The following is a 27,830-nucleotide window of genomic DNA, read 5'->3' as shown; positions in this document are numbered from 1 at the left end:
TTTTCTATTTCCCATTTAAATAACATGGGAAAAAAATTTTCAAAAATTTCAAATCTTATTGCTCGAAAACGAATCAGTGCGAAGATATAAACAAAACATGTTCTTGTAGGAAATTTTACGCTCTACAAACAAGATCTGAATAAAGATTTGCGTAAGGTAAGTCGTTTCGGAGTTATCAGGCCTCAAACATAGAACCGTTTGAAATAATGATGTTATTAATTTATAAATACTACAAAACTGACTCATATCGTTGATTAATGAAATTTATTACTTAAAATTTCATTGGAGATCTATAGTTTTAATTTTAAAATCAATAATATTGTGTATTTAAGTGATATGAGTCAGTTTTGTAGCATTTATAAATTAATAACATCATTATTTCAAACGGTTCGATGTTTGAGGCCTGATAACTCCGAAACGACTTACCTTACGCAAATCTTTATTCAGATCTTTTTTGTAGAGCGTAAAATTTCCTACAAGAACATGTTTTGTTTATATCTTCACACTGATTCGTTTTCGAGCAATAAAATTCTAAACTTTTAAAAAATTTTTTCCCATGTTATTTAAATGGGAAATAGAAAATTGAGAATCGCCACCTCTAAATATCAATATTAAAAACTCATATTTTACCGAGGTCATTTTTGAGGGACACTCGGAAGATTTTTCAATGTTCTTCGAAAAAAAAAAAAAATAATCGGTTTTTTTGAAACACTTTAATACACATCTAAATGTGTATACTTCTAGTGCATTTTATTTTTAGTTTTTTTCAAGAGCTCTTCGCGACCACGAATATAATGATTTGATAAATACCCGATCTACGACTATATCTTGTATGAGAATTAATGAGAAATGTCGTTGTTTTTGGCCAACCAGCCGCCCCAAATGTTTAACAAAAAAATTTATAAGACGTGACGTTATCAAGTCAAAAAAAAAAAACACACCAGACCCGTAAACGTGGCGAAACTCCGGGCCTATCGGATGTATCGTAAGAGTTTGCTGAAGAGGCAGGAAGGCTAAGAGAATCCCGATTAACCGCGAGTCTAACCAGACTCTGGAAGAGGGACCCCGATACTCGTCGTGCTATGACACTAGCTGGCTAGCTCCCCGGTTCGATAGTCGGCGTCGCGACGCCCGGCTGTCTGCCACCTAGCCGACGTCGTCTGGCTGGCCCTGTCCGACCGACGACGCCCTATATATAGAACGAGGGAGGCCAATTCACCGACTTACGCGTATAGAGATACGCTGTAGTTGGCAGAATTGGCTCTCACCTTCGGCTCACCGATTACACCTGTTCACTTTACGCCATTATGCTTACCCTCTCTTGTATACGTTATGGTGTACATACCTATCGTGATGCTATTTGCACTCACGGATCAAGAAGTCGCAAACGGTATGGAACGGTTTTAAAATGACTTGAACTTGTTTCAAACTGACTTCGATCAGTTTTAAATGATTTGTAAGGTGTTTCAAGTTATTTCGAATGATTTTAAAATCATTACAAACGGTTACAAATGCTATTTTATTCTGTTTGAAACTGATTTTAACTAGTTTCGAAATGATTTCTGAGACGCTTCAAGTGATAACGAACGGTTTGAAAATCATTACTAATAATTTCAAAGGTGGTTTTAGCCTATTTCAAACTAATTTCAAGTTCAAGTAGTTTCATACGAATTTGAGGTGATTTAAAATGGTTTAAAGTTCTTACAAACGGATTCAAACTAATTTGAACGAGTTTTAAACGGTTTCAAGTGGTTTAAAAAACTAATGATTTCTGAATTGTTACAAGTTACTTCGAATGCTTTCAAAATTATTATAAATTGTTTCAAATGCTGTTTCATCCTGTTTGAAGCCAATTTCAACTAATTTCGAAACGATTTCTGAGACGTTTCAAGTGCTTATTATTGCTTCTAAAGGTGGTTTCAATCTATTTGAAACCGATTTCAATGAGTATCATACGATTTTGAGGTGATTTAAAACGGCTTCAAAATTCTTAAAAACGGATTCAGACTAATTTGAACGACTTTGAAACTGTTTTAAATGGGTTTCAAGCGGTTTCTGGTTGATTCTAAGAGATTTTTAAGTGATTTCAAACGAATTCAAGTGATGTCTGAGCGATTGTCATCAAACGTAGTTTGCAAATGGAGTGTACAGATAGGTAAATGTCCACTGAAAAATGAGGTGCCATAAAATGAGAAGAGTTGGGAAACAGCAACTTTTAGAGATAGTACGGGTATAAACTAAATCGAGCTCTGCTGAGTTCATAAAAAAAAAAACTTCTCTCCATGGTATGAAAAAAAAAACGTAAAGCGTGAGTTTAGCGATCAAATTAATTTAGTTGTTGATAAAATGATACCAGACGAGTTACAGTACCAAGTAACTTTTCTTAACGTCAAATCCGTATTGTTTGTACAATTTCAATGAGTACAAACACGGCTCATCATATTCGTTAAATATTTGTCTGTAAGCGTGAATTCTCTGATGACATGAATATAGTTTGAAACATATCATCGGTTTACAACACACAACTTGTGCTGATTTAATTTATTTCCTTACTCTTCCACCGGACATTCTTTTTACTAGACTGTGTAGATGATGATACCGATCTTCGGTTTATTCTTCTTCGATTCTCTTGACTGATGGTTTTTCGTCTCTATATGTACAAGTCTACATTTGCGCCTTGCATAAATTAAACATTAAGTGGCAAGGACTCGAGTCGACAGGATGAGAGTCGGTCATTATTTTAGGGGTAGTCGAGTCGTTGCGTCAGAGGCTAATTTGAGGTGGTTTTAGTCTCTATGGTTACACAGTAGAGTCCACGCGTCTAGCCAACTCATTGTGTAACAATCCTGAGCTCCGAAAATTCGGCAAACATTACCACGACTGCAGCCGCTGCCAACTCTGCAGCTTCATAAAATGAACCACACATCTATGTAAGAGAGATTGAGTGTAATTTCAACTAACTATAAGCAGAGTATAAAATACGTCACTGCATCGAATCGCAGAGTGCAGCATCAATTAAAAACTACTCTTTTTATATGTATATAATATGAAAAACTGTACATATGTGTTTATGCCGTTACGAGTCACTCGTAAGTTAAGGGGGTATTCTAGTGTAGAGGCATGAATTTGAGGTGTTTTTTGAAGTGCTATAAACAAAAAACAAAAAATATTTTTACCATCCATTTTTTTATCAGGCGTTTATTATTATTTCACGATTACAAAAAAAAAAAAAAACAAGTCAAAAAATACAAAATTGAAAGTGCTATGAGTTGTTGAAGTGGGGGGTACAAAAAAAATGGCGCGCCAATGTTGTCACGATTGCAAGCATTTTCAAAATCAGAAAAAAAAAAGATTATTAATCTACATAAATGCAGCTATCGTACTAACTAAAAAAAAGTCGAAAAAAAATTTTTTTTTGCCAAATTACGGCTGTCCGAAAAAATAATACGTTTTTTTTGACTTTTTTGGACGTTTCTGAATTTTTTAAAAATAGTAAAAATTATTATTTTGTTATAATAATAGTTCGTGCGATAGAGACATGTATTGAGAAGATTCTCACCAAATTTCAAGTAAATCGGTTCAATAGAACTTGAGAAATCATGTCAACCGTTTTGAAAAATGTAGTTTTGAGAAAAACGCGTTTAAAGTTTCGAGTAAAATTCGTTCCAGCCGAGCCAGTATTGAAGACGTGTCACTAAAATAGCTATATCTCTGAAAATAATTGAAATTTTGACTTGTCCTTTTAAGGACACATTCTTGAAAGGTTAAGCTTTGAAAATATAAAAAAAAAAAAATCGATTTTTTCAAATTTCTACACTAGAATACCCCCTTAAGTAACCGAGATGCCCCTCACCGGTTTTATTTATTCTATGATATGGTGTAGTACATCAGAATAAATTCAAAACGTATATTTTTTTTTTGTACACCGATTCGGCCGCTTAAAGTATAAAAACTTCCCCAGTAGATTACCCCCTGAAAGTAATTTTTTTACGATTGATCTATAGCACTTAAAAATTTTCTATTAGAATCAATTGGACGTTATTCTGTTATTTTTACCTTCAGGACTTGCATGGTTTATGTTTTTCAAATTTGGAGTTGGTTTTTACCCTTTTAACGGCCGAATTGGCACTTGAAAAAAGTACGTATCTAATGTTTTTTGATGTACTACGACATATCTCGGAATGAAGTAAATTGCTAAATTACACCTCGGGTGCAACTTTTCGTACCTGTTCGTACCTCCTCCACAAACAAATTTGTGTATGGTTGTAAATTTTTCATTTGCTTTTTATAATGGATTCGTGAGACCTGATTTGTTAATTCCTTCTCTGTTCGACAGTTTCCGGTTCGTCGTCGAGCGAGGCGAGTGTTACTTCTTCTTCTTCTTCTTCTTCTTCTTCTTCTTCTTATTCTTCTTCATCGTCATCGTCATCGTCATCGTCATCTTCTCCTTCCGGTCTTGGTCTTGGTTCGTCAACGAGATCTGGATTATCTAACAGAGGTGCAGCGGCCAACGTTCCTGGATCCGCGATTAACGCCGGTGCAGGTGTAGGTGCAGGCAGCATAGATCTACTGACTATATTGCAACTTCACAACACAACGCGACAAGGCGTCAGTCGCACTCAGGGATTGGTCACCATCAAACCCGCCTACTATCTGCAAGGTGAGTGACGATCAAACCGTATTTTATCGGTCATATAGTATAAGATTTCGATCAATCCAATCACCGGCTCGAAAGTTTCCAGAAACAACGCTAGACGAACAACAGTTTTTTCAGAACAATCTGAAAATGAGTTATCTGATGTTGGCAGTACGCGGGTTCTGTTTCATTTTTGTTTTATATCTCAGTTGGATAATAACAATTAAGTACAGATTAGCTCCGGTATGACAATTTTTTAAGCTTTTTTTTTTTGTTTCGACGTTACTTTATCTTGTATGGTATTCTTAATTACACGCGTAGTTTGAGCTGATTTTAGTTTAACATATTTTTCATTTACCATTCCCTATTCGTTTTTTCTTCCCCCCTTGTTGCCTGCTTGTATATTATATACCAAAGAAACTGTTTTATACATAAGTGTATTCTGCATGGTTTCCAATACCTTATACTTCTATACATTGTATACTACACCTTTTGCAATGCACGCGATGTGTGTGTCATTTTTTCTTTTTCTCCTTTTATTCTCCCCTTTCGGGGTATGACCAAATAGTCCCAAATTCCGGGAATGCGAATAATAAAAAGAAATGAAGATAAAACGCGAAAATTCCCCAATGTATAACGTGTGTACAAGTATACGTCTATATATTATATATCATGTATATTGTGCGCGTAATGGTTGGCTGGTTGGTAATAATAGATAAATAGGTAACGTGTTTCGTGAGACACGTGATATTATATTTGCCGTGTGGCCGGCGGCAGGGGCTGCGGGATGAACGGTGAAGGTCAACGGCCTCGTTACCTCCCTTCCTCCCTCCCACCCTCCTCCTTTTCCTCCTATTTTTTTACTTTCATCAAGATTATATACGATTACGTAAATATGTGTATTATACGTATATAAAGTCGTTTTTACTTTGCTTCTCTTATTGAAATATACAGAATATTTTTATTCAATCGTTTTGTGCCTGTCTTCTTAGTGAAATCAAAAAAAATACATCCCCCGTGTCCAGTTTCGACTGTTATAATATAAATATAGTTGGAGTGAATTATTGCGGAATCGAGATTGAGCTTTTCAACAATATTACACATACGCTATTACGTATATGTTTGTCTTCTTCAAATCTAAATCACGTTCTAAATCATGGTGTATTATAATTATTCGAGTAATGACAGGCGTACAGTAGTATTCATCAATGCCTTAACCTTCCGGCTAACTTGTTTTCTGTCCGAAACAAAATGCGACATCGATTTTATACGAATCACGTGACAATGACTCTGAATCTATCACATTAGCTGATTAGCCAGTCATTGTCAGATAATTCGTATAGAATTGAACTCGCATTTTGTTTTGGGAGGAAAACAAGCTGACCGGAAGTTTGTAGCATTAATGAACATTACTGTAAAATAATGTAAGTGTACACGTAGATATAGTCAAACTCTTATCGTTGGGTGATTTTCGGATTTTTACTGCGCCTGCAAACGAGCAATATGATTATCACGGTCTAATTCTGCTGCGCCTGTATGCCGGCAACAAAACTATCACGCTTCAGTTGTGTTGCGCCTGGAAACGAGCAACACAATTATCGGCCATATAATTTGCCAGTAGTTCCGCCTCGTTATGGTCAGACAATCGACGCCGAAACGTCACTCTGAGACTACGGGCTGATACTCAAGTTGGAAATTGAATGTTCGTTCGGATCAACGGCTCTTTCGTTAATTATCTATATTGACGATAGTAACGATGACTTGATCAGATTAAATTTTTATAGTATATTGATACCGACGAAATAATCTAATTTACGTTTTATAGATATAGTAAGTATCGCTTTAACTTACGGCCTTAACTTAATATCTTTCTTTGAGAAACTCTGCCAGGGATTCACTTTTTTCTTCAACCCTAATCGATCACTCTGCGTGAATTTCACCTCAAACATTTTACAAACATTCCCTATTCGAATTTTTGGCATTTTCAATAACTTTGCCGATGTTTTACTATATTTAAACAATCAATTTTGGTTAGGAAAACTGAGAGAGCTTTTTCTGCGATCCTCAAACAATATATAGATATTTAAAAAAAAATTAACAACTCATTTTTGAAGCAAACAATCATTTTTGCGGTGAATGTCACCCAGTGTGACCGTTGTGCAATTTTATCGAGGTGTAACCGACTAAGGTTAATTTATCTCGCTCGCATCTTAACTCTTGTAGTCCTATAAGGATGGAAAAAAATTCTCTAGTCATTTTTCACATCTCATTTTCGAATACGTAACATTCTCTAGAGTTTTCTCATAAAAATATTGATCACTCGCTTATTCTTCATATTCAACTATTATTATCGGAGAGCCTGCATGTATAATATAACTTCATGACATCGCTTTTATACATTACATCAATTATATTGTATCAATCGTATTTTCACTTTCTCATTGCGTTTGAACAACTTATCTCGTATGTTGTAAGAAAAGTAATTGAAACGGTAAAAGGAATTGATATGAAGCACAGGTTGTGTGATAATGCAAAAATTAAAAGGAGGTTTAGCAAAAAAATTAAAATAAATTGGCCAAGAAAAAAAAGAAAAAAAATATTTCAGCGATTTGAAGAATATTCTTACTAATGACTTTGTCGTTTAAGTTTGGCCTACGTATATACAATACATTAAATTGGGCGTTGTCACAATTTCACCGTCGCGTCTTCTCGTTATCAACATCGTAAAACTACATTATATACAATTCCACATCATATTGTGCACATAACAGGTATAATAAACATGAGTTAATTTATCGTAGAAAATATTTGCTAATAAAAACTCGTTCGATCCTTTTTTTTTTCTTTTCGTATATCCATCGTCATTTCTCCCAACTTGTTTTTGAACTAAGAAGAACATTGCAGCTGTTAAAAAAAAAAAAAAAAAAGGAATAGCATGATTTTATAAAAAAACCACATAAAATCCGTTTGTACAGCAACATAATTTGTTCCTCTAATGTAGACGGTATAGTTTATTTATCCAAGTATTGCTGCCGTCTGCAACATGAATAAACGATCATGTATTGACGAAATTTCGAACGTTCGTTAGAAAAAAGCAGCTGCCGGTCGTGCGAGGCGAGTTTCTCTATTTTCTCATTTCACGAGAAACGCTACAATGCGACCCTCTCTCATCTCTTATATCCGGTTGGTCAAATCGCCGCCAGCTTTGCACCCCCTGGTCACTAAATCAAATTGCGTGCAGAGACCGTCTTCTTATTAGACACCATGCCTCTCCGAACTGGAGGGCGGATTTGTCATCCAGGGTGAACGGCATTACGCATACCTGCAGCAGGCAGGCCGACCCCGGAAATGGACCATAGCCATTGGGCAGCGAACCTCGCTAACCAGCTCCCTCGGGATCATTATCTATGTCATTGTTGGTTTAACACGTCGTTCCACCTCCACCTCCACCTCCTCCTCCTTTTCTTTCAGGGGGTCGCGGATCCACCCTGCATACATGCATGTACATTTTACATAATATCCATATGCATGCACATCGCACGTCATTATACCTCATTATTCTTCCTCTTTGACGTGCCCAAAAGTGTCATACGTGTTATGTGACAATTATTTCCCCCATATCCCTGACTTTTAATATCCTTGTTTTCGCCTGTTTCCCGTTTGTCCTCTTATTTCTGTTACTTCTTCCATCGTCCTTCTCGCCCTTTTTCTATTATTCGACTTACACCCTCGCAGTCTCTATGTTCTCTGTTTATACTGTCTGTGCCTGCAATCCAGTATTTGTACTCGGTGCGCAAGGGGCGAATAACACGTGCTGTTTTCGATGCAGCTGTGGAAATACTGTATATGTACAGTATACCTTTATAAGTGATATTGCACCTTCGATCGTGCGAATGATCTAGAATCTGGATATTGCCTAGCGTTAGTATTTATCTTTTCCATCCGCACGTTGCGTGTGCAAATATTTGCCTGTTTCTACATTTCAGTTTATTTTTCTTATACAAGTCTTACTATAAGAAAGACTCTCTCGGACTTGTAATTTTTCTATCTCAGTTTGAATAATTCGTACCGCACATAGTTTAATCATATAAGAGGGAAGGAAAAACCACACGATAAAAGGATACAAATATGCAGTGTACAGCTTTTCAGATTTTCTATATGTACATACATGTGTCATATATCTAGGTATAAGATCGAGATTAGGATTGATAAACCTGAACGTTTGTATTCTAGAATCTATACCGTTATACCTCATACAGACGATAGATAGAGATTAAATCTCCTTTAAGGGATGACCGAATAATGTCATATGGATATAAGTTCCGTTCGTTGAATAGATCTACTACGTATATACCATGGAGAAAAGAGAAAACGCAACACACCGGGGTACAAGAAAGATAAGGAATATAAAATCGAGCGAGATTTATTTTTCTTTATTACGCAGCACGGTATTCGAAGGGGAGTAAAAAAGGAGGGTTTAATAAAAATGCGAGATGAGAAGAGAATTTTTAATATTTATATGGCATATATATTACATAATATATACACTAAGGTGGTTCTTATTTGGGGGTAGGAAAAATTTTCATTGAGACCGATTTGAAACTTGGCAGAGTTGTTGCTTATAATGATGGGAAAAAATCCTAAAAATTTTATAATTATTGTTCCCTTACATATCAGCCTAATAAAAGTGATGCTATTAAGCTTATATATAAAAAGAAGTATATTATAAAATGATAGTAAAATTTTGAAATTTCCACCGTTTGTTTCTATGATTATAAGCAACAACTTTGTCAAGTTACACATCGGTCTCTTAATTTATACCAAAGTCATACAAAACGAAATAACTGCTTATAAAAACTACATGTATGTACTTTAAATTTAAAACTTTCAAACCTGTTCCAGTTGACGTAGAGGATTGAAACTTTACACAGATTTTTTTAATGATTTGGAACAGATCTGGGGGGTGTCCCAATGAAAATTTCTCGGACCCCCAAATAAAAACCACCCTAATACATACATATATGTATATGTCTGTGGGAAAATTCTTGAGGCTTCATAGAGCTTTAGAGGTATAATACTACACCGGTAACATATCCTTCTATATTCGTAATCCTATCTCTCGAAAAATTTCCAATTATCTTCAATAATATTCTCTTATCGGCATTGCACATGCCTCTTGCATACTTTCATTGTATGTATATGTATATATATATATATAATATTATGGGTGACGAGCTGATGGTGAATATGGACAGAAACACGTATAATAGTTATATACGTATTTATATTGCCCAAAATGCATATCAGCCGCGTATGACGAAAAGAATTTTCATCCATATGTATATATATTTTTTTAATTGTATTCTCCCTGTTTTATCGCTGTCTTTATAGCGTGTTCTTTTTTTTTTAATTATTATTATTATTACTGTGTAATTAGAATAGATATCTATTTTATTGCATTCTAATGTAGTTGTTTTTTTTACGATTTCAGGCGACGACAGAGAGCTTCGAGTTAGCGAAGCGGGATTTCAAAGAGCTGCGGCGGTTCTTCGGCAGGTTCCGGAGTTCACGGTAGCTGCAGCTCTTCGCCAGGAAGAGGCCAATTCCGGTACAATAATCGCCTTTTCACACGGGAACAACAGGTTCGTACTAATTAAAACAAAACAATATAGAAACAAATAAAAACGAATTACACACACCTGATATTATACATAATACAATCGTTATACAAGGAATTGGAAGAAAATCATTGGATTCGAAGAAGATAATCTCAAAAAAATGCTTTTTTCTCTACCTCTCTCTTTAATTCGAAAATCATCAACGACAAGTTAAGATGTAATCATACCTACTTATTTTTTTGTCATATAAGTACACACGTAGTACAAGTGATTATCGCGGGCTAAATTCACAGTTATTAGAATTTCGTTGAAGGTGAAATTGTACTCCAGCAGTCCTTGCTGTCACATTTTTTGCTGCAAAATAACATTTGATATCCAAAAAGCTCTGAAAATCAGTTTATAGTTGAAATAAAATTTCAAGTGCGTGGCTTTACAACGGCCATTTTGATTTTGCGCCTATAAGTTTGAGTTCACCTGACGAATATCGTAGCAAAGTAACGTTTTCCTCGATAATGCGAACCTGAAATTGTCGGATGTTATACATCACGCAAAATACTTTTACCAAAGGAACCATTTTTTTTTTATGTTTCAAACTAAATATTCCAAGTATTAGAAAAAGAAACTGATATGGTTGACGCTTAATAAAATATTCTCTTTTTCTCTTCGAATCGTGATATTAGGTATCTGGAGCTGCAAAGCAGCGGTCGGAAGGACGAACTTCGGCTCCACTATCTTTCCAGGAGGGACGGAGCCGTTCATGTCGAGGCGTTTCCATTCCGATTAGCCGACGGCGCCTGGCATCGGGTCGCCCTCAGCATAAGCGGATCCCAGGTTGAGCTTTTGGTCGATTGTCATCCGCTCTACAGGCGTTTGCTGCGACCCGGGCCTCCGGATACTAACTTCACGATACCTCAGCTTCAGCTCTGGGTCGGGCAACGAAGCGCCAAGCATTTCTTGTTCAAGGTAATTAGAGAAATAGAGGAAAGACCAAGACGAACAAGATGTCGATGAATATGCGAGGAAAATATCACTTACAATATTGGCTATTACATGTATCGATTACGCACGCTGACGATAACAGAAAATTTCATTTGATGTAGTCACTAGAAAATTCTATGGTAAATATGGGTGTATCGTTAAAATTATGAAGGTTTGATTTTCTTTTTTTTTTTAATTACACTATACCTTGGGTTGTTCTAAACGCTGAACAATCCATGCTCCTGATTCAAGCAGCCGGGCATGGAGACTAGAGTAAAGTAGTGGACACAGCATAGGAGAATAAGTAGTAACGGCGTCCTCAAAAACCCGTCCTTCAATTAGTTCTCCGCTCTGCCACTAGCATCGCATGGGTCGAAAAGATCGTAAATATAGTAATAAAATTACTGACCGATCCGCGCTTGCGCAGTAGAATGAAAAGTGACGCACCTCAATGATAGTATATTGGAGGTTAAGGAGATTATTTTTGTTTTATTAGTGCTTGTGTAACGTATTTTGTGCCTTGCTTTTCGTGTAAGAACAGTTGTGATTTGTGTCACAATCTCTATCAACAATTCAATTTCAAGTTTTTATCGTACGATTCGACGTTTTCTTCTCTGAGCAAAGTAATTTCATTCACTAATGTTTCAGCTTATTTTTATTCAACGAAATTTAATACACCCATTTTAATAAACATAATAAATTAATTAACACTGCACATTAGTAACAAAAAGTTTTACACATGTAAACATAAACACTGCACGAATTTTGACACATTGAGGTTAGGAAATAATTAGTAACAGTGTGTCTGATCTAAATATATATATATATATATATATATATATATATATATATATATATATATATATATATATGACTACGATCTTTTTCATCGCAGCGCCGTTGTGTTAGGCCGGGATTTCGTATAAATTTCTGAAGCACGCTGTGTCCACTCCTTTACTCTAGTCTCCATGCAGTTGGGGTTACAGCCAGGAAGTAAGACAGAATGAGACAAAACTCCGGAAAACAAAGTTGGGCCAGATTTTGCGTCAAGTTAGTAGTACCGATATCTGCCACCTACTGCGTCCGTGTTCTTTGATCGTCTAAATATTATGCTTATTGAGTGTTGACCAGGTGTTGATAGCTGTCTGGCTTACACGTTTCGAACGACTGAAGAACACGAGCGCGGCGAGTGGAGGAAATCGGTACTGCTAACTATACACCAAAAACGGGCCCACTTATTTTTACTGGCAGGCAGGCTTGAGTTTCGTCTCCGTCTTTCTTACTTCCGGTTTACAAATCATGTTCAGGTTGAGCACCATAACCCACCATGGCCACCCAAACGTCAAATATTAGCTGTCAAAGTTACCAAAATTTGAAATATAATCTTTGGCGTTAGGGATAGCCGTGGCGGGACACGATCCTCAGCTTGAACATGAGCTGTAACTCCGGTTGCTTAAATCAGGCGCACGGATAGTTTCGCACTTGGGAAAACTCATGGTGTAGGAAATTTATTTGTACAAGTACAAGTTAATATAACACAATATCGACAAGTTATATAACTATGTTTTTGGTTATTACTGCAACATTTAATCAGTTTTTTTAATTTATCACGCATTTTTTCAATTAAATTTAATGTCTTATTATTTATCAATATCAATTTATTTTTGCTTCAACGTTAATTATGATCGCTCGTATAATCAAAAAGAATATCAGCACATTTGATTTTCTGCTCACAGCTACAAAAGTCGCTCTATTATTTTTTATGCAGAACTGTTATGTTTTTCGGTTACAGGAAAAAAAATATACCTAACATAAATATCTCCAGAAACAAAAAAATGTTTGTTTCACGCGGCAATAACGCCAGAATATTCTATTCCTGTGTTTGGATTACCTGCACTAATTCACATTGTAGATACATCCGCCTTATTCTGTGTTAATCTTACATATGGGATGTGAAAAGTGGTATTTTCAAATACCAGTGAAAATGCGGAATACTCAACCCAGAGAAATGAAATGACTGGATTGAAGCTTTGTGCAAATCGCGGTGAAAATGACTCGTTTGTATGTATAAAATATAATGCGGGATAGACTGCGCCAGCCGATATGGAAAATAAATCGAAAATCACTTTCTATAAGCTCTGCTCCCCTAATCTCGCGTAATGAGTACGCGATTTAGAGTGCATCGCGTCTGTTGCTGCTGCTGCACCAACGGCGTAGATGAGGGAGAGATTTTTTATTCCATGTTTTTTATCTACATGCAATGGCCGGATCGAACAAAGGCATTGAATAAAACATTAGCCAACGGGGGAGGGAGGGCTAACCTGAATACGGCGGCACTGGGGGTGGCGGGTTGCAGAAAATTTTGCCAAATCACCCTGTAGAAGGTTCTTATTCGTTTTTGAAGATCGATTAATCTCTATGCGGGGTTTTGTTGTTACCATTCCTTTCTCAGTATCGCGGAGTAAGTATTAGGCAACAAATGGAACATTTTTCATGCGAATTTTACTCTTGGGCGTTATTGTTTTTTATTCTGATTCACGTAAAGACTAAAAATAAGGAAAAAAACCTTGATAATCACGTGCTGCAACGTTTTGTGGTTTCGAAGTTAATTACTTTCCTGTTTCCGTGTAATTCGGCTTACGTATATTTACGCAGAGCTATAAGTTATCCAGTGTCCTTTAATCTTATTTACACCTTTTGTTAACGCATTCAATTCAAGGCCTGTATTTTACGATGATCTAATAAACGTTTAGGGTGCAGCAAAAGTAGCAGCAGCAGCAGCAGTTTACGCCAAGTAACTCAATTTTCTCCCATCTGTGGAGTTTGAGTAACGAAATTACGACGAATGGCGGAAGAATTTATCGGAAGAATTAATCACATCCCGACCTCAGATGTAAATCTTCTCTACAGAAATTCGATTTTAATTTATTGCATTTGTTGTTTAATGCTTCTTCTATATTCTTGTAATTTATGCACAGTATTTCTCTCATGATATCTTATTATAAACATTGAAATTTTTCCAGACTGCTCAGCTGTATATTTTCCCACGCGGATTGCAAGAATTCGAGGTTTTCTCATTTAATTTTTTTATTTCTCGATTCCATTTGCTTCTGCAGATCATGCCGGCTTAAAAACTTTTCCTGGGAAGAAAACAGCTGCTTCATCTTTCTGATGCCGCGAGATTGAATGCAGGAGCTGCCGAAGCAGAAATAAAATCCTTGGAGAAGAGTCCGTAAATCCTCTTGCAATCCGGATTATTTAAAATCGTATCAGAGGAAAAGCCGTGCATGATCTGCTCAGTCGGTGTAAAAAAATGTCTTTGAAACGGTTTCTCTGTATTCCTCTTTCACATCGATTTGTTGCCCGTTTTTCAATCGGAAAAATATTATCTAAAAAAAAAAAAACGAAGATGTTTACAAAATTTGTCCTCCAACCTACAGAAAAATATAATTTGAAATTTGTTCTTCCTCTCTGTTATATAAGCTGTACAATTTTAATTCTGACACTCGTTTACTTTTATTCTTCTTTTTTATTTATTTCTACATTCTCATTTCATGAAGGAAAAATTTAACTCACAACTGATCACAGAATCTTTGTGAATTATCTGTCGACAGGGTGCTTTACAAGACGTCAAGCTTATACCAGGTCCCCACGGGTACCTGTCACAGTGTCCGCAGCTTGACTCTTCCTGTCCGACCTGTGGCCAATTTTCTATGCTCCAAAACACGGTCGAACAACTTATGCAGAACCTAAACGAACTGACGCAGAAGGTAAAGTGACAGCAAGCAAATCCTTGAATACAATTAGCACACACACCCGGAGAAAAAAGTAATTTATTACAGCAAAAATAAATTTTTTTCAAAACGTTTTGTTCAATTTCAAGCAAAAATGTCTTCAAAGTAAACAAAGTCTCGTTTGATTTTGCAAAATGCGAAAAAAAAAGTTTTTTTTTTGGTGATTTAAACAAATACTTTTCAGATTGAACAAAGTAGAGTGTCCTCTTAAACAAATACTTTTTCCGAATATTTTTAGTTAATGAGATGTATTGCGGGAACGGAAAACTGATTTATTCATGTCAAGTACAGAAGAGTATAAATATTTTAACCAGGTTACACCGTAGCAATACAATACAAGGTGCTGTGTTCGATAGGGATGAAAATGCATCTGAACGCGGACTGGCCACTAAAATTAAAAAATAACTTAACTTAATGCAAAACTTAATCCTAAAAATACAACAGGATGGAATAAAAATTTACAACGGGCGTTATTTAGTAAAACTTTGACTGGTTTCGTTATTACACGTCAGTATTCCCTAAATAATTCTTAATAATTTTTCTACAGCTCCTACCTTTTACACTTTTCATAAAATTATCGAAATTATTAAAGATCAGCATCGGAATATACCGTGACTTGTCCTTCCCATTTCTTTTTCTACTTTGGGTAATTTAAGAATTTTATTCCTAGTAATTGCAGTGTTGTCTCGGTATTCTTGACTAAGATTTTGGTAATGATGCGAAATAGCTTTAAGAATGTATAGTTCGTAAAGCTCCGAAGGTTTCTTCCTTTCCCGTAACCCATTTAACAACTTTATAACTCTATTATGAACACTCTCGATTAGGCTGATTATTATTTCATTGGCTGATCCCCAAGCTAATGTTCCATAAGTGGCAACACCATAGCATATTCCATACGGTATCATTTGTAAGTTGTTTGGTGATAGTAATTTGCCGATTCCAGATGATACATATAAAAGGTTCAATGTGGTTTACTTTCTTTATAATTTTTACATCCCATCTCTGATGGCAGTCGATGTAAACATCTAAATATTTAATAGAAGAGCGCCGCTGTATTTTACTACCATAAATTTCAAACTCAAAATCGACAGGTATACTATCTTTGTGACAGACAAAAGTAACAAAAACTGTCTTGCTCACGTTTAAGGATAGTCTATTGTGATCAAGCCAGTTTTTATGTTAGTTAACTTCCATTTGATCTTCGGCTCTACTGTCAACCACATAATATCTGAGCATATACTGACGATATCATCGGCGTATGAAAATATAATAGATTTCTCATCACTTTCCTCAAATATGTCGTTGATATAAATATTAAATAATAGTGGCCCAAGAATAGTCACTTGAGGTACACCTGTTTGGACGTTCAAGAAATTACTGTTCACAATATTAAATTGAACTTATTGCTTTCGGTTTTCCAGATAACTTATAATTAGTTTCAGTGGTAGACCCCTTATGCTGAGCAGTTCAAGCTTTTCAATAAGTTTAAAATGATCGACCGTATCAAACGTTTAATCTATAATTGACCGTCTGTTGTTATTATGTAACGAGAACGAAAATTGGTTTGATCCTTACAACACTAGTTTTTATACTATAAAAAACTTCTCCAGAGCTTTATTTGGGTATGAACAGTTACTTCTTTTGTAAATTACACTACACCACTTTGCCACTCAATTCATTATATGTACATTTTATTCTATCTTTTTCTATGTAAAATCCTCTCGTAAATAATAAATAAATAAATATGTATACATAATCTAAGGAAATCTAAAAATTTCAAAAGAAGTGATCGACATCTCGTACTGTTTTCAGTTAACAGCGGCCGAAGGTAGGATAAGCAAAGTGGAGGAGTGCGAGTGCCAAAAATCTTGCAGAGCAAACGGAACTCTTCACGAAGACGGGCTTAACTGGAAGAAAGGTTGTCTAAAGTGTTCCTGCACTCACGGAAAGATCGAATGCGAACCAGAATGGTGTCCGCCTGTCACATGCAAAAGCCCCTACATACCGGAGGGTGAATGCTGTCCGGCATGTCGCAGTAAGTAACCGAGAGTTTCAAGCACTATGAAAGTATTTAGAAATCATCGTAGATTGCGCGACGCCACGTAATTTTTACAAGCAAATAATCGATGGACGGATATCATCATTTTCCTTTCTCCGCAGAGCAATGCTACCAGCACGGGGTTTTTTACGATCACGGTGATAGATTTGCACCCAAACCGTGTTCGCTCTGCGTATGTAACGACGGTGTTCTCACCTGTGAGTCAACACCACCGGAAAAAGTCTGTCCACATTTGCCGTGTCAGCCTAGCGAACAAATCAGCGTCGCGGACGAATGCTGCAAGTTTTGCCCAGGTAAGTGAGTCTTTGTTATTTCGTCATTTTCATTAATAATTTGTTTGTTTTTAACGTGGAATTTTTATCCTAACAAACTCGCTTACTAATGCGTATGATTTTTGTGTGTTGTCATGAGGCGACTAACATCACATGTTCTTAATGTTAACAATGCTTTTCTAATCGACTAACACAGGGGTGGATTACTGCGCTGAAAATCCTAATTGTCACGTCAACGCGTCTTGCTTGAATCTTCAGACAACGTACGCCTGTCAATGTAACGCTGGTTATCAAGGAGACGGACGTAATTGTCACGGTATCTAACAAAATATGTTTTTTCCTTATCCTTCTTCATGTTCTTGTTCTTCTTCTTGTTTTACTAATACCAAATCCAGTGTTGTACAAGTTAATAAGTATTGGTATCTTATAGACGGAGATAAGGTTATTCATTTATACAAATTTATGCGGATATGATCTTTCTCATCCAATTATCTTCACAAAAGATGAGAAATTATAATGATTTTCATCTAGATAATCGCAAATATAACGAAGAAAACGAGAAACTTTAACACACACAGGACAAAGAGAATCATTAATTGAACAATTATTTCTGTGCAAAGTTCAAAAAATATTCGATCGACTCGAACAATTCTTTTTTCAGTATTGCCAACTGCGAAGCAGACTAATTTTAAAGCGACGTTTCTGTTGAATTATTTACTTAGGCAATATAAAACCAGGGTGTTTTTCTTCTGAATGGTGTCGCTTATGCTAATTCAGGGAATCTTCAAAGGATGAAAGATAAAAGTTGAAATTATCCAAGATTCTTGTCTTAGGTAAAATTATCTAAATAATGTGCAACACTGTCCAGATCATATTTAACGAAATATTCTCACAAGACAATAATGGAAATATGTAAATGAATCTGTGCGAAACTAGTTTAGCAATATTACTAAAGATAAGTTGTATTCGTTTCTAGACGTCGACGAGTGCAAACACCAAGGAGGCTTCAACGGTCATCACTGCAACGCCAATACCAAATGCGTCAACACCAACGGGTCATACATTTGCGAATGCTTGCAAGGATATCGTAGAGTAGATAAGTACAATTGCGCCGAACTCGACGAATGCTCGACGGGTAATCACAAATGCCACGAGAACGCGATGTGCATAAACACAGTGGGTAGTTATCACTGCGTGTGTCGGGACGGATATAAAGGAGACGGAAATTCGTGTACACGTGAGTAATAGACACACGAAGAGGCAAAGAAATCTCTGAGTAACTGTAAATCTACAGCAGAAGCGCGATACACTGCCTTTAAAAGCTCTTGTTCTCATTGATACTCATTTGTGTCTAATCCACAGCCGTTTGCGAGCGACCTTGTCAGAATGGCGGAGAGTGCGTTGCGCCTGGAAAATGCTCCTGCAGGCGAGGCTACGTCGGCTCGAGTTGCGAACTTGACCTCGACGAGTGCGCCAGCGATCTTCACAGATGTCATCATTCTTCGACCTGCTACAACATGCAGGGGTGGTACTATTGCCGATGCAAGCCCGGCTATCACAGCGCCTTCCACGACACCACACAGGGCACTCAGTGCCAGGATATCGACGAGTGCAACGATCAGACCAATGGCCTAAAACACACCTGTCATCCTAGCTCTCAGTGCGTCAACACCATCGGTGGTTACATGTGTGCCTGTCCCCCGGAACGCGGGCCAGATTGTAAACTGAGTAAGTTAAACTGAGTGTGTTGAAGACGGATAGGATAGGTATGAGAAAGTTTTCGTTGCAAAGGTTTACTATCGACGTGCTGTGGTTCTTTTTTTTTTTTTTTTCATTCTTGTCACTTATATAAAAAGTATTGGTTTCAATTGAAGATTACTTTCTCTTATTTTCAATATGAATTCTCATGTTTTTGGACCACCAGTATCCACAAAACAATTTTTTTAAGACACGTCTGTCTGTCTATCTTTCCCAAAAAAACTTTTGCCATGATCTTTGAAACGTTTTGATGATGAGATCTGAAATTTAGAGGATTTTACAGTTGAATGACGAGCATGAATTTATCTAACCAAAAAAAAATTGATAATTTGATATTTTTGAAGCACTCTGAAAAAGTTTCATGCAAATGACTGTGAAACGTATGAACTGATGCAGCAGGAAACAATTTTCGCTCTAAGTAGAGAGACAATTCCATAAAAAAAAAAGTGCATTAACGACAAAAGATTTTTATCATTCTTGACAATATTTCCAAAAATTCAATTGATTTGTAAATTGATTAAAAGTACCAAGAAAAATACCATTGTTATGGTTTGTTTTTGTTTCTTAAATAGGCTGCATGTTTGAGGAGAAGGAAGTTGAGAACGGGGAAACGGTCGTCCCTGCTGGTTATCCCTGCAGACGATGCACCTGCCTTAATGGCGTTGTCACCTGTAGAGACCCCATTTGTAACTGCAGCATTACTGCGAGCCAGAGAGACAAGTGCTGCCCGCAGTGCGATCCTTTGGCATCATGCAGGCATCAGGATCTATATCATCTTATATTTAGGAGCGGAGAAAGGTGGATATATCAGTGTCAAACTTGCGAGTGTTTGGTAAGATATATTTTCTCTTTGTCATTGTTAACTAGATGGCTGAAAATAAGGGTGAATTTCTGGGAACTAATTATATCTCAACAGTCAATTATTTCATTTATTTGCAGTTTATTTTCTTAATAAATTGTACAGATCGAACTTCATTTTCATATTTTTTTTATCACATTAAATAAATTAAAAGCGTCGTTATTAACTATGATACAAATCGTTTCGCTCAGCGATATCTTCTACAAAATCTGTGATATCTCAAAAATGGCTTAACCGATTTACATAAAATTTGAATACCTTATCCCCGTTGCAATGGCCATACTTGTTTCTTAATTACCTATCATATTTGTGTTGTTTATTAAATTTCTGAAAAGTTAACTTTCTACGAAAAATTTAATTTCAACTTCAAATGGTCGCCATTTTGTAAAACTATCCATAGATAATATCTCAAAATTTCAAGTACACCGTTTCAGTCGTTTTTAAGATATTTTGTTCACCGCGAAACATATTGGCGTTATTATCAAAAACAATGCTTGCTATTAATTCATCCCAATTATGAAAAACATGTTGACGAAATTCAATCCACACACTTTTGAAAAAAAGCAAACCCTAATCAAATTTAAGAATTGATTGTTGTAATATAAATTCTTAAAATTCACTGACCTTTTCATCAATCATCTCATGTGTACTTTCTTGACGAATTGTGTATGAAATTCTGGTCAACCTGACTTGAGAGGTACGAAAACATCCGATCGTTAACATATGTCGTTAACTTTAGATGGACGATGTGGTAAAATTTATTTTGTACAGAATGGAGAAATAGACTGCTGGGAAATGGAATGTCCGCCTGTGACATGTTCCAATCCTGTTACCGAGGACGGCGACTGTTGTCCTAGATGCGAGGATGACCCTTGCGCCAGAGAATTATCCAACAATGGAACTTCCCTTATATCTAGTCATCCTCAGCCGTGCAGTTACGCGGGTATAATGCACGAGAGTAGCAGCTCATGGCAAGATCCGCACGACAAATGCACAACGTGCGAGTGCAAGGTAAGGAAACGTGTTTAACTTGCAAATCCCGAAATTTTTATATACATTGTATAGACCCTTCCAATATATATAACTCCAATTTTCTACACATCACCTGTTAGTATTTTCGGATATACATCATACATACTTTATATAGGTACATTATACAATGTACACATATGTGTCTAGGCAACAGAGGTTCTTTTAAAACTCATATACAATGAGTTCTGCTAGTAATTTCCCATACACATTTATTTCTATTCATTTTATACACTATAGGTATACATTATCCTGGTGAAGTTTCAATTTTAACGGTTTTTTTTTTCTCAATTTTAAACGCTCTTGTTAACAATAACCGAAAAATAAAGAGAGAGAATATGCGGCAAAATCGTACAGTCTTTCATTACTTTTGCTTTATTTTTGTAATTCAAACAATATTATAATTTGTCATACACATACACACACATGCATATAATATACATACATATACATACACATGCATATAATTTTCCATACTAGATACACAATCTATGATACATATACCTATATGTGTAGATAGAAAAGCCGAACATAATTTGTCACTATAAATATTATATTATAAATCTTTTATGAATGTACGGAGTACAACCCCATTTATCAAAGACTTAGCAATATTATAAGCATATGCAAGGTTAGTAAATATATAACGAAAAAAGAAAATGCAAATAACCTATGGGGAAAAAAAAAGAAAAGAAAAAAGCATATTGCCTTTTGCTTAGTGGGATGCATATTATTACTATTGTTATTGTTATTATCATTATTATCTAATATATACATATACATATACGTCTTATACATTTTTTATTGAATTATTAATATTATCGTTATTGTTATTTTCTATTGTTATTATACATGTATACATGATTTCATTTCTTTCATTTTATGTTGCATAATCGGTGTGTGCAAGATTGCTACCGCTAGATTTTACATTTGTTATTAGATGAATATAATATTGTGTTAGCATATTAGCGTTGACTTATTAATTAGCTACCATACAGGGGCGTCCCTAAGCTAGCCTGATTTTTTATGTTGCCCGCGCAACTGGCAGTGTTTATATAGCGACATCAACAAACAATTCTGTTGATGAATTAACTCAATTATATTCCACTTGAAAAAAAGAAACATAAAATATGAATATCAACCTCTTGCTGAATATGTTATTCTCGCCGTTTTTCATCAATTTCTCGAATTACCTCGTAGCTTTTTTGGCATAGGTTTTGAGCATAAAATAACAAAGTTCTAAATATTGTTTACCTAATTTCTCCCAACCTATATGAAACTTTGAGATCATGTGGGTATACTTATACGTACGAATCGGTTTTAGCTAAATTATAGTGACGCAAATAAACGCTGCCTGCGAATTTATGGAAAAAGTATATTTATTGCTAGCTATTGCTTATTTTTGAAGCTTTTACGACAATGTCACACTGTGACTATATATTTGCTTCGGGTCGGCCCTGCATGGATCATTCGTACATAATACATACTTTGAACTCTATCACTTACTAAAATATTTCACCATTCTAATGCGCCTATCACAATATTGATCCACTACTAATCATTACTATGCATACGTAATGAATGCATATGAACTTCAAAGAAATCAAATGAGATATTTTTCAGAGAAATTAGCAGAATAAACAAAATTAACAACTATATTAGGATCCTGTCTTTTATAGATCATGCATTCACGTTCATATTCGCGAATCGATAAGAGCTCTGTATTGAAGATTTCAAATCCTGGTGAGAAAACAACATGTATAATATTTATTTGCTGAAGTAAAAACCAATTGGATAATCTGTCATTGTGTCTCGCTTTGAGATATTTTCGTGAAACAAATCTATGGGCTATTAATAAATCTATTGTTGTTTGAAACGAGTAAAAGATTTGTAATACAGTTAGGATCATACAACTTGCACGATTTAATGCATTCACCAATCAGCGGAAAAAAACAGTAGATGGCTGCGACGAATAAAATATTATACGTGTAACATTTTTATCCATGGATGTATACGTCTATCGAAGGATTAAATCATTAATAAGCATTGTCTATTTATTCGGGCGCAATAGAATGATGGCTGGTGAAAATGCAGAATAAATACCAAATAGAAAGGACCAAGAGCAAAGTAATGAAATGAAAGTGGAAATGAAAGAAAAATGAAAGAAATTATAGCGACATCAATACCTAACATGCTAACATGCCTAGCTTGAGACTAACAGCCTAACACTGGGTATCCTTGCAGGTGCCGTACTGCGCCCAATTGGTGAGCAATAGCGCGTGTTGTGTGCATCGGTAATCACGTCACTCTACCTCACCTTACCTACCTTTTAATCTTACTACTCTTAACTACTTATTTACTAATCTTTCTCTTATTATCACAACTCTCTTATGATCATTTTCATTATTGGAAAAAAAAAATTTCATTCACGTTGCATTCGTCATTATTCAAACAATTTCTTTATATCTCAATATTTTTTGTTTTTTCTTCTTTCGTTTTCTCTCAGTTTTGCTCAGTTATGTTTAAATTAAAGAGAAAAATTTAGCACGTGGCTTGTATTTTCATCCATAATTTGGAAGTTGAAGAAATTTTTTGCACAGCTTGCGCTGCGGATTGTTGGTGTAAAATTTGGTGTATTAAAAAATAAATTTCACATTATTTCAACTCATTTTATACTTCGATTATACAAATATTATGGTACAATGAGATTTTATTTATTTACCGTGAAAAAATACAGGTCACATATATTCACTGCTAAAGTAATTCATCAAATATATGTGCATCACTTTTCATACCACTTATATTTAAATCTGTTCACGATTCTCTGATACACGATTATCGAATCAAGTGCTCTTTACATGCGCGGTCACTGTGCACGATCACGACGCATGCTCTTTCTATTTTATATATGCCCTTACGAATTATATACCTTCGAGTTGATAAAAAGAAAAGAAAAGAAAAAAAATTAATACAAAACAACCAATCAAAGTTTTGACGATAAACACATCTTCACATTTACAGCATCTTGACACGGTTATTTGAATTTTTCGTTTCTCTTTTTGGGATATCTCAGCCTATTTTGCACCATTTCTGATATTCTTTGCATATGAAATCTATGCATATATAGAAGCACTAGGAACTTTTTACTCCTTATCATTGAAACTATAGCGGCTGATCTGGGATTGCATTCTGTAATACATATATCTGAAAAACTAGCTTTATGTTTGCTTAATAATCGAAAATAATGAACAACAATTTCCTTGTATTACCGCTCATTCTATTTATTTCAAAATTCAAAGCGAAGAGTTGAAAAAATAACGAATAAATCATTGGATCAATTACGAATTAAAAGTGACTAAAAATGAATATATCAACAGAAAGATCCCATCAAAGTCGCTATAGCGTAGCTAGCGTAGTAGAATCTACCTATAGACTGAAGACATATCATGATAATTCATTGTTTTGTTTCGTATATCCGCATGATTTTTATATGAATGTGTGTGGATCTTAATTATGGTACCTATATGTACTAGTAATTTACAAACCACTCCTCCGTCCCCCGTGTTAGTTCGGAGCATATGTATCTGAATGAAGAACGACTCTGCTGAGAGGTAATGTGTTTGCCTTCCTAATTTTTAACTAAAACTATGATCTATTCGACGACAAATCAAATCGTGAGAAAAACCACAAGCTTATCATACCATCTATTCTAAAATACCGATTTCACAGAAGAGCAAGGTTTTCACTTATATGTGAGACATTAATGTATTGCAAATAAAATTACAGTCTCGTTAGATATTTATATAATTAATAACTGTGATCGAATGAACTCTACAAACGAAACAATGAATTATTTACTATATGCTTCGTCAAGTGAGATTTTTTAGACAGCGGAAAGTTTTGTCTTCGTGTTGTTAAGGAGAAAGAAGAGAAAAGAATAAACGTTCTGGTGAAAGAAACAAACGATGCTTCACATCTTAAGAAATGTTGAAAATTTTAACCATGTTGGATAAGAGCAAAGTCGGTTAAATTTCAACTGTTCTTGTGGCGTAAATTGAGCAAACTTAAATATGATGTACATTCATAACTTTTGTGCCTTTGTGTCGCTTGATTATGATAAAGATTCTTGGTGACTTGAATCAGAAAATCACAACGAAGACAAGGTTTTCCGTATGAGCAATTGATGACGAAGTAAACGCAGAGGTATCACCGGCATTGATTAAACTGGAATATTTACTTTCGCAGGATGGGCAGTTATGCTGCAGCTACGATTACCACTGTGCTGGTGATGATATCGGCCAGCGGGCGGGAGAGTTTCGCAGCTCTAGCATACTGGGCGTGTCGAGGACTGCGTCGTTTGGTACATCGGAAGCAGCGCTACCAGCGGTCAATCTGGGGGGTGGCAAAAATTTATTATCACCATCTGCCAGAGCTCAGGACTCTTTGCTTATTACAAAAAGTAGTGAAATCGATGGTAAAAAGTCCGTTGATTATCGGGGTAATAGTGGCGGTGTTAGTAGTGCGTATAATAATAATAATAATAACAACAACAACAACAATAACAACAATAACAATAATAATAACAATAATAACCACAACAACAACAACAACAGCAACAATAATAATCGTAAGAACAAAGGTCGGCAGAGCACTGTCAAGCATTTGGTACAGAGCTTCTCAGCGCCTGCAACGGCTTACTCATCCCCAAAGTCAACGATGCGTCGGAGGTCGACGGCCAAGAGAGGCGGAGCGACTTGAACCTCTATAAGTTTAATTATCGTCAGGCAGCATTCCACGGCTGGGAGGTTCTGAACGTCGGTATTAATATACGCGGTACAAATGTGTCGTCTATGCGTATCGTACTAAAGATAAATAAAATTGAATACGTCGCAGGCCTCTCTAGCAATTAAATCAAATTAAATGAAATCTCTCCTACTCAAATCTCTAGCCACTATACATACATATATATATGCGCTACTGCATTACGCTCTGCGTGTCCTGTGCGCCTGTGTGTACGTGGCGCGTAAGTGCGCGTGATTGTTGAGCGGATTTAAGAATTGAGTAAAACGAAAGCGTTATATACCTGTACACGTATAAATGTGAAAAAATGTATCCTCCGCTTGTACATTTTTTTATAAGTATATATTTTCTTCACATACCTGACGAAAGGAAGATAAAATTTTAACTTCAGCGTTATAGCTTAAAATATAAATGTTATATAATATTGAATAACAATTGATGTATTACTGACACAGTTAGGTAGTGATAACTGGAGAAATTGAGTTTATTGTTGGGCGTATAATCAAGCTTGCCACAACATCCTTTCGGTATCTATTGCCATTCATTCCTCGTCGTTCGAATCGGGAATAAAACAACTGACAAATGAAACACAACAAATAGGCACAGGTTTTCGATGAAAATTTTAAGTAAACAATATTTTCAAATCACTGTTGTAATTATAACAGGTAACAGCCAATTGGGAAGTAATAATTATTAGTATTATAAACGAGCTTTTTAAATTACAAATAAATACGTTAAGCTTGCTCAATTCTTATCCTTGCTCAACTACGCAACCACCAAGTACATTCCTCCTTTACTAATTAGGCGTTATATGTATACAAGTAAATATACCTAGGTAATTTAAATGAAAAGTAAAATGAACATAAAATCATAATAAAGTTAATCAAAGTAAAAGAAATCTCCGGGCTAATGGCTTATCTGCATCGTTATAGCGCAACAGAGAATTTCACCAGGTTTAATCATTTTTTCAATGTGCAATAATTTATCTTAATAATTGCTTATATTTTATAAATAATTGTTAACATTTATTTAGAATTTTTTCTCACTTTTTGTTTTTCGTTTCACCTTTTATTTTATTTTTTTTTGTCCTTGTCCCGTTCATTTTGTATGTTCTTGCGATGAAAATATCGCATCATTTTCTTTCGCTTTCCCTTAAATTAGGAAAACGTAACAAACGGAGACAAAATTGTGCCGTTGAATGTATAAAATTTGACGAAATTCAAGCTGTTATTGCTTTTCCAGGAGCAGCTCGACAACTAGTATCGAAAGAAATGGGAGAAACCGGGACACAAAATCGTCGAGACAATAAATGGAATAAAAGTTTTTCACTGTAGAGATCTCTTATCACCGTTAAAAAACGCAAATGTTTACTTAACGATAACGAACCAAATAAATTAGAATCTGGGTGGCGGCGAACGATACGGGTAACAATTCAAGCGACAAATAAATTAATTCTGTTTGGATTACAACTTGGTACTTAGATCTAAAGGCCGGTTTCAGAGGTAAAAAAAAATGCACGACAGATAGGCAATCAAATCTCTTTCGTATATATATATATATATGCGTGCATAAATCTGCGGCAATGGCTTAACGATTGATTTAAATCAATTCGATGATTTAAATTTCTAGGACAATATTATTTTGAAACTGTTATTTTAAAAGAAAAATATGAAACATGTACTATAAATCAATTGAATAATAAATAGATAAATCACTTTGAATGGGATGATGATATGTCTTGGACAGAAGTACATAAAAGAAATAAAATAAACTCACAAGAATACCGGAATTATATTGAAAATGATTATATATAGAACAAAGTATAATAGGTTATTGAGAAATACATATTAAATGATTAAATAAACAATAAGTAAAATAATGATTATAATACAATAATGACACGAAGTTGTTATAGGATTTAACAAATAACGTGATGCTTTTCTACCGGCTAAGAAATATGTAATACAAGTATCAGTCAAACGCAATGTAATATCAGCAACAAAATTCGACAGGTTTCAAAAGCGACT

The 27,830-nt window shown here is 35.4% G+C and overlaps 1 protein-coding gene across 2 annotated transcripts in view; it reads left to right on the top strand.

Moving 5' to 3' along the window:
• The window catches only part of LOC107220668 (protein kinase C-binding protein NELL1), a 78,393-nt gene that overhangs the window by 50,344 nt on the left and 219 nt on the right, over positions 1-27,830 (top strand). Inside the window, exons 3-15 of one of the 2 annotated variants that reach the window (XM_046739138.1) lie at positions 4,337-4,660; positions 10,128-10,278; positions 10,935-11,217; positions 14,847-15,002; positions 16,839-17,061; positions 17,187-17,378; positions 17,554-17,673; positions 18,334-18,594; positions 18,720-19,085; positions 19,688-19,947; positions 20,746-20,985; positions 23,248-23,297; positions 25,249-27,830. The exon at positions 25,249-27,830 is cut by the window's right edge and continues 219 nt beyond it. In XM_046739138.1, coding sequence (XP_046595094.1) covers positions 4,337-4,660; positions 10,128-10,278; positions 10,935-11,217; positions 14,847-15,002; positions 16,839-17,061; positions 17,187-17,378; positions 17,554-17,673; positions 18,334-18,594; positions 18,720-19,085; positions 19,688-19,947; positions 20,746-20,985; positions 23,248-23,297; positions 25,249-25,771 — 3,149 coding nt within the window. In that variant the 3' untranslated portion in view covers positions 25,772-27,830. The remainder of the gene's footprint in view (positions 1-4,336; positions 4,661-10,127; positions 10,279-10,934; positions 11,218-14,846; positions 15,003-16,838; positions 17,062-17,186; positions 17,379-17,553; positions 17,674-18,333; positions 18,595-18,719; positions 19,086-19,687; positions 19,948-20,745; positions 20,986-23,247; positions 23,298-25,248) is intronic. The other variant, XM_046739139.1, reaches the window with a different exon arrangement.

The sequence above is a fragment of the Neodiprion lecontei genome, chromosome 4, assembly GCF_021901455.1.
Source record: "Neodiprion lecontei isolate iyNeoLeco1 chromosome 4, iyNeoLeco1.1, whole genome shotgun sequence".
NCBI classification, from domain to species: Eukaryota; Metazoa; Arthropoda; class Insecta; order Hymenoptera; family Diprionidae; genus Neodiprion; species Neodiprion lecontei.
The sequence above is the reverse complement of the archived record's forward strand: the minus strand, read 5'-3'. Positions and strand labels throughout refer to the sequence as shown.